This window comes from Molothrus ater, chromosome 6 (assembly GCF_012460135.2).
Source record: "Molothrus ater isolate BHLD 08-10-18 breed brown headed cowbird chromosome 6, BPBGC_Mater_1.1, whole genome shotgun sequence".
NCBI classification, from domain to species: Eukaryota; Metazoa; Chordata; class Aves; order Passeriformes; family Icteridae; genus Molothrus; species Molothrus ater.
Window position 1 is genome coordinate 11,618,910 of NC_050483.2, and position 13,182 is coordinate 11,632,091.

Below are 13,182 nucleotides of genomic sequence, written 5' to 3' on the forward strand. Positions count from 1 at the left end.
ATTGTTAGCCATGAGATTTTCTTAGCCTCTGTTGTGAATTTTACAATTTGGAAATGAAGTGGCTGAGCCAGTAGAGCTTGCTGCACTCTGTGGGTCTGTGTAATTGCAATAGTTATCACTTTTGAACCCATAAAAGGCTTCATTTTGCTACAGGATGAGAGTATTGTCTCTGCCCCAGGTTGGTTTTTTAAAAAATGTGTAGATAAGAAGTTTGGTGTGAGAAAATGGAAATATTTCTTCTTATTTCATATGAGCAGATAATTATGTATAAATAATTAATGCCTTTATATAATTTAAAATTTTACCAGTATGTGTTATCTAAGAATGCTTGTTCTGTTTAATTTCTCCCATGTTGGTAAAGAGTAATGGGACAATGTCTTTGTTGGAGTACTGTGAGGAAGCAATCAAGCCTTTCCTTGGTGGGAGAGGGTTGGCTTTGCCATGGTTTAGCTTTGTCTTTTTCTGGCATCTTTTGTTGACAGTGCTCCTTCTTTCTAAAACAGTTCTACCATTCAGAAAAAAAGGCAAGAATAGATTGTACAGAAATAATCCTTCCACTTTGCATGCCCACTGTCCATTCTTACTCTTTATCACATTACTCTTTAGAAAATCCTTTTATGAACAGATTCTAAGGTCAAATATCAGCCCCAGCTGCTGAAGTTTATCAACTGCATTACAACAAACACAAATTTGGAAAACAATTTCTCATGTGACTTTTTTAAGAACAAAGGATTTCCTGGCTTCTGCTGTGACTGCAAGTTTATTTAATATATTTGCTAGTCTACATTTTACAAAAGTTTTGTTGAGTGGTTTACCAGACCAGGGCATTTAAAGTCGTGAGGCAGGTGCTCCAAATCATGATACTTTAAATTCATGAGTGTTTAGTATGATTTTCTTTGGTGGCTTGCTCCTGGTGTGCTCAGTTTGTAGGATGTATAAGGAAAAAATGCCAACAAACCCAACCTCACGTAATCGGATGGTTCCAGGTTCTATGCCTTTAAAAAATGTCATTGAAACTTTCCATGAAACTGTGAGGTTGGTTACTCTCCTTCTGAGCTCTCCTTGTGGATGACAGCCTTGCTTTGCATTCCTCAGCAGCTGAAGATGATGCAAGGGAGTTTTCCTTGTTCTGTCCAGTGCACCCTCAAGAGGCACTGAAGGTGTTTTGTGAGACCTGTGACACCCTCACCTGCCGCAGCTGCCTGCTGGCAGAGCACAAGGAGCACAGGTACCTCACTGCAGCGGGGCTCACCTGCACTGAGCTCTTTTCCACCCGTGCCTTCCCTCTTTTCCACCTGTGCCTTCCCTCTTTTCCACCTGTGCCTTCCCTCTTTTCCACCTGCGCCTTCCCTCTTTTCCACCTGCGCCTTCCCTCTTTTCCACCTGTGCCTTCCCTCTTTTCCACCTGTGCCTTCCCTCTTTTCCACCTGTGCCTTCCCTCTTTTCCACCTGTGCTTGCCACCTGAAGCTGCAGGCTGCTCTGAATTTAAAAGCCACAGCAAACTCAGCTCAGCTGTCTCACAGGTGATTTAACTCACATCTATCTCACTGCCCTGGCAGAAACCCTCCCTTCTCTCACCTGTTTGCATGAACGTGGAAAACCACGGCGTGACAGTTTCCCCTTCTCTCACAGGTTCAGGCATCTCGATGAAGCGCTGCAAAATCAGAGAATTATCCTGGAGAATGTCATAACTAAGGTGGAGGAGAAAAAAAATGGGATTCAGATTTCAGCTAAACAGATTGAAGACAGGTAATTGCTATGCTTTGCTGTTTTTTTTTTAATGGAAGTAGGTGATCTGTAAAAATAACGTTTTTACTAAATGTAGGTTAACAGAATTAAATGCAGCTTCTATTTTTTTTTCTTGGAGGGTAGAAAAGAATAAGAAGATGAAAAATATCAAATTCATGTTGAAGTGGTGCTGACAAGTCATGGCATTGTAATACACGATTCCATGCTCTTTGTAAGGCATGTGACAGCTGACTTCAGAGTTAAGATTTCTTTGTATAATCTGTTTCTGAGCTATAATTTGACAATATTACAAATAAAGATAATTTTTAAGATGCCTTATTTCTTCAAGAAACCTCAAAACAAGGTGCAATTTCAGTCAAGATGAACTCACAAAAATGAAAATAGTTAATTATTGGAACTGGATTTCAGCTATTGATTATGCATTTAGTAGCTGTTGGATCTCTTTTCTACATTAATAAAACTATTTCAAGAGTACAAATCTATTTATACAGTTTATAATCTAGTATAAACTGGAAGTTTTGGATATATTATGTATATATTTGTTGAAAAAGAGCTAAAGACTGTTTTTTGGCATGATGTTTGAGAGACTCCATCAGCATTAGCGTGTCACATCCAGAGAGGGGTGGTCAGGGTTCAGAGAAGTAGGGGAGAACTGATAGGAAATGATGATACAACTCTCACTGCTGTTCTGTCAGTAGACAGATCAGTTCTTGTAGCAAATAACTGCTGAGCAGTGAATAAATGACACATCAGGGATATGTACCTCTTACCCACAGGTTGCTTGAAGTAAAACATCTGTACAAAAAGGTGGAAAACCAAATAAAAATGGCCAAGATGGTTCTGATGAATGAAATTGATAAACGAACAAATATCCTCCTTGAACAACTGGAAGTAAGTAAGGCTAGTTGCATTTGATACCTTGGGGAATCAAACTAAATTAAATTTAATCCCAGTGCCAGTGGAAAGAAAATAGACTGTGGGAACTATTGTCCCATTCCTTATATTTTCAAATATTTTTGTTTTTTCCTGCAGACTTTGATGTGGCATCAATGGTTGACAAAGATTCAGGGCAAAGTGGCAAAGTGTTTCTTTATCATGAGTTAACCACAGTTCCTAATGCATTGAAAGAGAATATGTGTGCACCTTTTGAGTACTTAGAAAAATAAACCAGATTCTTATTTTAATGTTTAATTTGTAGGAGCTCACTAGCAGCCCAATTAATCCCCTGTTTCAAAAATTATTATTTGGTCTAATTTCTGTAACAGAACTCGTGAGTTTTGACTCTTCAGTTTGTGGATGTCCACTTCAAGCATGTGAGATTTTATTTTGAAATGTGCTGAGGAAAAAAATTGCTGATCAGAATTTCCAGATGAGAAAGTGGCCCACATGCAAATTTGATCCAAGTTCTACAGCTTTCTTGAGGGTTGTGTTATTCTGTTAAACCAGGGCCAGAATGATGCAGATTATTTGCTCCTGGGGAAGTCATTGCTCTTCCTGAATTCAGACTCATCTCCTGAGTTGGAGTTGCTTCCTTTCTGTGATGGGTGGTTTAAAGAGATTGTGAAGAGCAGTATTGCTGCAAATACTGCATAAATGCAGTGCCAATGATTGCATGTGTTATCTGTGTCTGAAGAATGACAGCCTTTTTCTACTGATCCATGTTATTAACAGAAAATCACCAGTGAGAGGAAGCAGAGGCTGGAGCAGCAACTGCAAGGTGTTGTGGTTTTAGGCAGACAGGTAGAACATGTCCAGAACTTCATCAGCTGGGCCGTGTGTAGTAAAAAGACCATCCCATTTCTCTTCAGTAAGGAACTGGTAAGAGCAATGCTTGTTGTGCAGTAATTGTGAGAAATGCTTTAAGGATTTGATGTTGATCAAATAAAATATTTCTCATTATCTTAAAACAGTGAATAAAATCATTGTCCTTTAATGTGCCACCAGATTGTGTTTCAGATCCAGCGCTTGCTGGAGACAAACTGCAACACAGACACGGGCCCTCCTCTGAAGATCAGGTTTGTTTGGGATCCCTCCTACTGGACTAAGCAGCTCTCCAATTTGGGTAAGAAAATTATTATAGGCAAATGTCTAAGCTAGACAGAAGCAGACAATGCAGTTCCTCCCCTAAAGGGCTCCCTTTTTTGTTTTGACATCCAGTTCTGAAACTCTTGCTATGTTCTGAAGAAAAGCGGGTGTGGCTGAACTCTCCTGTTTTTCTCTCCATTTTTATCCACTCACCCAAAGACCATTGAGATGTCTGGTGCTTTCATTCTCTTAGTGGCCAAATGAGCTGAGCACTGTTGAGACACTTGCAATTGCTAGGCACAAAGATGGTTTTAAGACACTGTCTGTACAATAATTACAGTGATACCTATATAGCAGATGTCCATACTGTGACTTTGTTTCTCAGCAGCCACAGATTTACCAATTGCAATGGGTTTTTACTGTAAATTCAGCTCAGTGGGCTGATCACTGATCTAAGAGATCAGTTCTCTTTCCATTTTAAGGTATTAAAACTTAAAAGGGGTAAAATGCTATCAAAAGTATTTTAAAAGCAGGGAGTAATCTCTTGATGGACAAGATCATTTCATAGGTCACTTCTATTTCCAGCTTTTACTAGTCTCACCTGCATAACATAATCTCTTTTATTTTTGTCACTTGCCCCCTGGAAGCTGTTTTTTGTACCTGTGCTTATGGATGAGAAGATAAGCTCATACTTCTGTAAAAAATGAAAGTATAAGCTATATCCATCAGTTAAGATAAAATAAGGTCAATGTTTCAAAGTGTTTGCTGGGTAATTCAACTGTGAATTCAACTGACATCAGCGGGAGTTTGGTGTGAATTGAAGTACTAGATAAATATTGGAAAATTTATCTTGAATGGATGTTGGCAGACTGTTTGGATAGGCTATTTGAATATCTTTTACTTTTGAAATGTGCACTATGGCCATTTCCTTGAGTACAATTTTTATTGTATGCATTTGTCAAGACCGTAGGAGGGAGTAAACGTGCTGTTTTTTTTCCAGGGGGTTTCACAATGGAAGGTGGACACCTTACTCACCCAGATGTGCTGCTCTGTGGAAATATTCAAGGGTTACAGCCCTCTCTGTACCGTGGGCACCCCTCCCCAGCCCCCCAGCTGGAGAGCAGCCAGCCTCACCAGTTCGCCCCTGCGCTGCAGTGCTCTGCACCCGTGTGCTGCTCCCACTGCCTCAGCATTCCTCACCCAAGCAAAGCCCAGCCGTCTTACCAAGACATCAGCCACCACAAGAGCTTCCACCAGCCTCCTGCACTTCATCAGCAGCACTTCCCTCTGCAGTACAGCCTGCAGCCCCAGGACAGGGAGCCACGGGCTGCCCCCCAGCCCATGAAGCTCCCACAGGCTGGGCTGGAGCAGCAGCCGCGCTCAGAGCCGGAGAACGTGTCCGGGAGGGTGGCAAAGCCCTTCCCAGCCCAGCAGCTGCACCAGGGCTGTGCTGGTGTGTCCCAGGAGGCTCAGCAGGTTCCCTCGAGCCACTCACAGGCTCCTCTGCAGACATCAGCTGTGGGAGTGCAGCTGGGCCATGTCCAGAAGATCAAATCCAGCCACGTGCTGCAGCCACCCCCGCAGCAGCAGCCGCTGGTGTCCCCCCCGGCAGGGCACGACGAGAGCACCCACAAGCAGGTCCTCCAGCAGAGCCTGGACATCATGCACCACCAGCTGGAGCTGGAGGAGATGAAGAAGGATCTGGAGCTTCTCCTGCAGGCCCAGGGACAGTCCAGCTTGCAGCTGAACCAAGCCAAGCCACCTCAGCACGTTCAGCAGACTATAGTTGGTCAGATCAACTACATAGTGAGGCAGCCCGCCCCAGCACAGCAGCAAGTCCAAGATGAAGCACAAGTATGTTCTCTCAAAGTTATTTCCCACTGCATTTAGTCACTGTAAGCTCAGAAGTTGGACACACCTTTGAGATGTCATGTGTTTCTCTGAGCTTTTTTGGGTGTCTATGCATGCAGCAGAGAGGCTTCATACCTCATGCAGATCGGGCCAAATTTTTCTGTAAAGTTTTTCTTTTTTTTTTTCTAAAGTTTTTCTGCATAACTACCCTGGATCCCAGAGATCTGAACCTCTCAATAGACAAGGTGAGCAGCAACATGGAAGAATAAAATCACCATCACTCCTCCTTTGTAAATAGGTGACAGGAGGACTGCAGTAGTTTCATTCTGCATTTCAACTCCCTTTTTTACTGGAAACATTAAGCCCTGAGTCCTTAAAAAAATTAGATTCCGAAGTATCGTTGAAGAGAGTGGAGACAATTTCTTGGTCTGAGGGTTATTTCCCATTCTCTTGCTGCTGCATCATGTCATTTAAGATTATCATCATTATCCCCACATGCTGTTGTGCTACAGTTTTTTAGCAGGGCCAATCTCTTCTCTTTTCCTCTGTTAGTGAGGAGCCTGCTTCTGAAAGAGGGACAGTCCTTGGAGGTGAGCATCTGAACCACAAGGCAGATCAGCTGCAGAATAAAGTGGCTTGGAAATTGATTTTAAATGGTGGAAAGGTGGCTCAGACTTGCCATTGTGTAAATTCTGTGGAGCTGCCACCTTGAATAGTTCTCAAAGTAGATTACCTGCAAGGGCAGACTGCAGCCTTTTGGTGTAGCTGTGCATTTCAGTAGCTTTATTTAGTTGTTGGGGTTTTTTTTTAAGTATTCATTAATGTTTAAGAGAAAAATTTCTCCATTTATCTCTCTGCTTAAATTTGCCTTGAACATCTCTGTTGTTTTAGAGTCTTTTTGGGCTTGTCATCATGTGTACGCTGTGAGTTGATGCACATTTGTTACTGTTTTTCTTTCTGAGCTGTTGAAAAGACAAATTCTCATTTGTGATTGGTAGGTCTGTGAGAGCTCCACAGAAGCTGATGCCCAGAAGCCTGTCATTCCTCTTGACAAAAGTGACAGTCCCTCCCTGTCACAATCCTTAGAAGAAGAAGCCAGTGGCAGGAGCGACTCCCCTGAGAGCACACTGCAGCAATCAACTTTCCATCCAGTGAGAAAGGTATAAAGAACTTCTTAAAAACAAATAAAATTAAAGGGAAAACATGATTTAATAATATTGAATGTTGCATTGGAGTTTGCAATCAGGTGGAAAAAATAAAAATGCAGTAAAAGTCAGCCAAATGGCTTGTAAGTTTTAGAAGACAGTCATAGCCTGACCTTGTGTGTATGTCACAGTAAGGTGCCAGGATGAGCAACTCTTCTAGAGGCTGATGATGTTTAGGTCTGGCTGGCATGATTGTTAGACAAGAACTGGCAAACAAATAGATGCTCTATTTCTTCACTGCTTAAATTCTGCCTAGCTTCTATGTCTAGGTATTTAATAATTAGGAGTCACTAACCACCGTACTAGAAGCAGTTAATTTGAAAAGAAATAAATAAAGCAGGAGTTAGAGGTGCTGATGAAATCAGGCCTGAGAAGCAATCTTCATAATAGTTGCCCCAGGAACAGCACCACTAATTACTGCTGGAGGTGGGGTGCCTGAAACTCTGTCACACTTCTCATTGTTCATGTACAAGCAAACAAATCACAATTTCTGTATATCTAGAATATTTTATTATACAATAGAGCCAGGCTTTGGTCTTCCCACCTACTGTGAGGCTCTGGCCATTGAAGAAGCAGCATGAACACAACCAGGAAAGCCAATGGTTTCAGGAGATCCTTGCTGCCCCTGGATATCACCTGTGCTTTTGAAGCAGAGAACCTGCCTTTTACTTCTCTGTACAGCTTGTTTAAAGCACTCCAAGCAACACATCATAGTCTGGTTTTTCAAATCAGTTTATTACTTCAGTGCATGACTCATTTTGTGTACCATGTAGAAGACTTTCATAGGTTTTTTTTTTCCTTGGAATTTGTCTGTGGAATATTGTGGAAGTACTTGTCTTTCCTTTCTGTCCTCAAAAAGCAAGTTATTTTTCCTTCTTTTGTATGTGACTTTGTTGATGCAACATATTCATCGTGCAATACCCATCCAGAGAATTGTTGGAGATCCCTTTGGGAGTTGCAGAGATGTGGGCCTGGAAGCAGAGTGCAAATCAGATTTGAAAGCCACGAAGAAATCTGTTTTATGGACCTGTAATGGAAGGTTATTCCCAACAGCTTAAGCAAGAAACATCAGAAAGAGGAAAGAAAATGGAAGCAGATGTGCAGGAGAGAGAGACTAGTGTAGTCTGTTGGGAAAAGCAGGAGTAATAAAGGAGAAAAGGCTGATTTGTTGCTGTAGAAGCTGAGAAGGTGGCGAAAGGAGGATACTTCTAGGGAAAAGAAAAAAGCTTTTTTTTTCATGGTGCTGAGAAGTGTATCCTCTTGTGCAGAAAGCACAGGGCTGTCTGGTTTTTGAGGTGCCTGCTACCTCTTCAAGAAGGGAGAATGTTCAACAGCTACAGAACCCCACCTGTGCTTGTATTCCTCTCTTCTAATGAGCTGTTTGGATGAAGACATCTGGGTGTGTGAAGATACTGACAGCTCTGGCAAGGGCAAATTAGAGATGATGAAGGGGAAAAGCACAGCAAGTAAACTCTTGAAATATCTTCATGAATGCTCCTCAAAGATGTCTGAGTGGTTTTGCTTTACAATTGGATTAAATCTGAGTTTAAATGGGAGATTGGTTCCTGTTTAAGAACAAGGGAATATGTCTGTTCCTTCTCATCTGGTCCACCTGATTAAATGTTTTCACACTCATCTCCAGACAAAAATTTCTGCATAGGTGTTTGTCCACGTGCTCTCACATGGGCTATATTCAGAACATTTCATCTCTCTCAAGATCATCTTGGAAGACATGGAGAAAGTAGTGAGTGTGGACAAGTCTGAAATACTTGAAAAATATGGTGGAGAAAACGGCTGGATAAACCTGCTGCCTGAGAAAGAACTGTTCTGTCTTTTGGAGAAAACTTGCTGTTGGACTTCTTGGCCTTGTGTTGCATTTCTGCTGAACTCTGGCAGCCTTCAGCCAGGCACAGTATTCCTAGTGGAGTACAGAATTCCCTATCTGCTGAGATTCTTCCATTAAAGAGAAAGCAGTGTGCACCTGGATTAACTGTTTAGTGATGTGGTTGCAAAGATCTGTCCGAAAAGGTCAGAAATAAAAGCTTTCTTTAGCTCAGTGGTTTCCTTTATTTTGGAGTGGGGCAAGGCTTGATTGCTCATGTAATTATTAAACCTCTGTGCATTAGTTTTGAAATGTGTTTATGGTACAAATCTGATATTATTAACTGATAACTAGATTAATTGTCTGTATAGAGAATTATATTTATTTGTAAAGCAGTACAGAGAAGATGACCTTAATTGTTAATGATTTAAATATTTTGGGATAGTTTTCATTTGTTTTGCTCATTTTGGAACATTCATGGTGATATTTTGTCAGTCTTTCTGTCTTCCTGTATATTCCTCTAACTAATCTTTTTCTGTGAATTAATTTTTTTGTGCAGAATAAATGTTTCTATACTTAGACCATTGATTGTTTGATATAAGTTAAGTGCTGCACTTTGCATAATTCTGGGCTTGATTAGCACCTTTTTAAGAATGCCACACTAGGAATGAAAGCTTTCTGTTGATGTGGAAAATGGATATATTTTTCTCTTCATATTCCTCTGTCAGAATACTTCACTCACATAGCCAGGACCTCTGGCTTGGATTGTGGAGTTGCTCTGTCTCCATGCCTGTTAAATACCCAGCTTCTCCAGTAAGAATGCCAGCAAGGAAGAGAACAAATTTCTGAATAACTTTTGTTACCTGCACTGCATTTCCAGAGAGTTGTGCCAAACTCTAGCAAACAGATTTTACACAAACTATGGAATTGCTAATTTGCAGTGTCAAAGAATGAGTACTCAATTAGTTGTAACAGTTTTGTGGGAAGGGTTACCAACCTCCTGCAACAATATGATCTTGCTGCTTTTACATAGTATGATATCAAGTTATTAATTTGTGCACAGGACTAGAGAGGTCACCTATTCTGGGATAAAGGTAAGAATAATAAGATATTTTGGGCCTAATTGTATTTTCAGGAGTAATAACAGGAATCCAGTCTGTTTTGTTTGCATGTACCTAATTGCCATTTCTGGCTGTGATGAGCAAGAGGTCCACAGGCTGCATCTAGCATTTGAAGAAATGTCATGATGAATGTAGATCTAGAGGAAAAATTTGTAATTTGAGCCTCAGGCACCACTGCAACAGCCACTGGTGTTGATGCAGGGCCAGCTGGACATCTCTCCTCCTCAGACTCCATAAAGAGCACCCCCTTCTGTACTTTGGAGCAAGACCCTTACCTCTGTTAGTTCATCTTCTGCCCGAAGTGAATCTCTGAATATGTTGTGCACTGCCTTAGTGAGTTATCACTGATCAGCTGCACCTGATCCTATAGAAATATAGTCAACAGCAGATCCTTAGGGAAGGGCATCAGAAACTGAAAAATATGAACTGGTGGTCCACTATCCCAGATTCTGAAAGCCAGCCCTTCAAGGATTTTCTGACCTGAATGCTGTACCCAGACAATTGTGGTTTAGAGCTCTTTTAAAGACCACTTGCCTGTGAATTAGAAAAAAATCACAGGCAAGGAGTCTATAAAGAGCTCTAAACCACAATTTTGAGTCCATTTTAATACTAGTGCAGAATACTCCTCAGCATTGTTCTCCAACTGAGTTGTGCATTGCATGGGAAGTTCCTCTGTTTGTTTACCTTAAGTCTCTTGCCTGATAGTTCAGATATCTTCTAATTCTTGTGTTAGGAAAAACAGTGAATGATCACTCTGTATTCGCCCCATTCATAATATCTGTATTTTGTAGGTATATGTTGAATTTATTCTTGAAAGTTTGTTTTTGAAGCTTAAAAGGGACTGCTTGTCTCTCTAGAGTTGGGTGATAGCCATCCTGTACTTTGGTCCTTTGTGTTTTGGACCATTTTCCCCATACTTTGTGGTTTTGATAAATAATTTTTGAGGCAGGGTGACCAAGATTAGTAAAGAAAGTGTAAACACTTGGAAATGATGTGTAGTGCATTATATTTGTTGTGTTCTTTTTGATTCACAAAAAGTTCCAGCTCCTTAGTTCAAGAGCTCTGTTTGTCTCAAGCACCATAAAGTACCTGAAATGGGGAAATCCTAGGGAATATTCCATGCTATCCAGGGTGCACTCTTCAGAGAACTCTGAGAGGCTTCTCTTTTATTCCAAGTATGGTAGCATTTCATGAGAGACTAATGTGGTGATAGTTCATGGTGGAACTTCTCCTTCTTTTCTTGGAAACTTCATGAAATTTGTGTGAAGGGTGCTGGAGAACAGAGTACAGATTTTATTTGATGGTAGTATTGCACAGAGCGTGTTGTGATTACTTAATGACTGAAAGTAATAATAATTTAATATCCAACCCTAGAACTTCAAATCTGACCTTGGGACCAAAATGGATTTCTTGCTGCTGTTTTTTCCCCTTAATTACTATTAATTTTTGAGGAATTAGTGATGAAGGCAACAATAGCCTGAAGTTTGGGGTGCTACAAATTTCTCAAGTAGCAGAGTATGTTTTTTACTGTATAGAATTGAGCTGCTCACGGCACAAATGCCTTCATGCTTAATGCAATTAGGTACATTTCCCAGAATGTTAATTTTACAAAACCTTTTTCCTTTGACCTGAAAAAAAGAAGATAAATAAAACATGATGCTGCTTGCTCCATGCAATCTCTTCCTCCTTCCACTTTAAGCCTGCTCCAGTTTATTCAGACAAATTGCTAAGGAAGATTTGGATTCTTTCTGTCTCGTGAAAGCGGGAAGGAAATCCTTCGGATTCTGTTCTGAAACTGGGAATGGGAAGCATGTGCAGCCCGTGCTATCAGTGCTGCTGTGTTAAGCAACTGGATTGGAGTAGTACATTTGTTTAACCTTCCAGCATAATGAGCTGCCAGGGGGATTGCTCCACTTAATAGCAGCCGTTCATTACTCTGCATCCATTTGCAGCGTGGTGTTTCTCCCATAGCAAAGAGAATTGGCGCTTCCCAGTTTTAGCTTCCTTTATCAGTGACACTTAATGTCAACAGCCCTGAGGCTTTGCCAAAACAATCCTAACAAATCCTAATCCCACTGTTTCAAGGTAAGTATTTGCTTCTCAGAATTCTTCTGTATTGGTGCTGCATGTTTACGCTGGACCTTTTTGGAATGTGACAGTGATCAAAGAAATATTTGAACTGAACCATATGTTTATTTTTTGTTCTCTGCAGGCACTTTGCATGTTCTTTTTTCTTACTTTTTACTGCCATAGCTAAGAAAATTGTGGTAGGAGGCGTTTTGGGGTGGTGATGCTGCTGCCATTATATTATAAGGATCATCAGACCAAAATTAATTATGAGACAATGAGAATTCCATTTATAGTGACACAGATGTAGTTCAATGTGCCAGACTGTACATTAAAATGTCAAAAAGTTCAAAATTAACCAACAGCTGAAGCCACTGTCTGCCCAAGAGGATAATTAGTGCTTGTTGTTGTTCAAATGTTGCAATGTAAAAGCAATAGAGCTTTTATAAAACAGATAAATCCTTTAAAGGCGTCCCATTTGCAAAATCTAGCTGAACTGTCAAGGGAAAAGAGAAATTTTTGCTAATGGCAAAAGAAATGATTATTTTAGGGAGTGAATTAATAGTCTATTAATGAGCCTTGTTCCCAGTGCATTGTTCACTTCACACTTGACAGCAGCTCCATGGATCAGGATGGAATGTGTCTGTTCTTAACTGTGAGTTTTAATATTTTGCACTGAAAGATCATAATGTTGCTTCATCATTAAAATAACCACAAAATTAACTTTTGCCCCAAGGGAAAGACAGATGGCAGTTTGATGGCCTCATTATTCTTTTTAACAAGAGTAAGGTTTTACATTGGCTTATATAATCTAAAAAGATCTCTGAAGAAACTGATGCTAGATAGAAGAGTAAAAAGGACATAGCCACACCATGCAACTAAATTTCACCTTCCTGAAAATCTTACATGTGTGTCTCCATTTTTTTTTTTTCCTTCAGTAGGAGTCATCCCAGTGACTACTCCCAGTAAGTAAGCTTTGTGTCACTGGAGCCAGGAGAAATCCTAAATTGCCTTAGGAGGGGAGAACATTTCACCTGAGCTGCACACAGAAGGTCAGGTCTCACTCCATGAGATGATGGCATGTGCTTGTAAATGAGTCAAGGAAGGTGTGGGTAGTGATTAGAGGAGCTGAATGGCCAGAAGGTCTTCAGTTAACTTGGGAGCAAATCTGGGTGGTGTGCCTGCCACCTGTATGCCTCAGCATGGCCATTCCCAATGGAGCACAGCTGTAGGGTACTTCCTATGGACTCAGGGATTTGTGGATACTCCATGCCTTGGAGAACCTGACTAAATAAATATTTAGCTACTTCACACGGGCTTAATTAATGCTCACCGTGGACT

The 13,182-nt window shown here is 40.8% G+C and overlaps 1 protein-coding gene across 1 annotated transcript in view; it reads left to right on the forward strand.

The window, feature by feature from the left end:
- Positions 1 to 13,182, forward strand: part of TRIM66 (tripartite motif containing 66) — a 45,464-nt gene that overhangs the window by 18,429 nt on the left and 13,853 nt on the right. Inside the window, exons 4-10 of the mRNA XM_036383852.1 lie at positions 1,096 to 1,228; positions 1,634 to 1,750; positions 2,527 to 2,641; positions 3,422 to 3,568; positions 3,695 to 3,812; positions 4,776 to 5,629; positions 6,625 to 6,786. Of these exons, the coding sequence (XP_036239745.1) occupies positions 1,096 to 1,228; positions 1,634 to 1,750; positions 2,527 to 2,641; positions 3,422 to 3,568; positions 3,695 to 3,812; positions 4,776 to 5,629; positions 6,625 to 6,786 (1,646 nt within the window). The remainder of the gene's footprint in view (positions 1 to 1,095; positions 1,229 to 1,633; positions 1,751 to 2,526; positions 2,642 to 3,421; positions 3,569 to 3,694; positions 3,813 to 4,775; positions 5,630 to 6,624; positions 6,787 to 13,182) is intronic.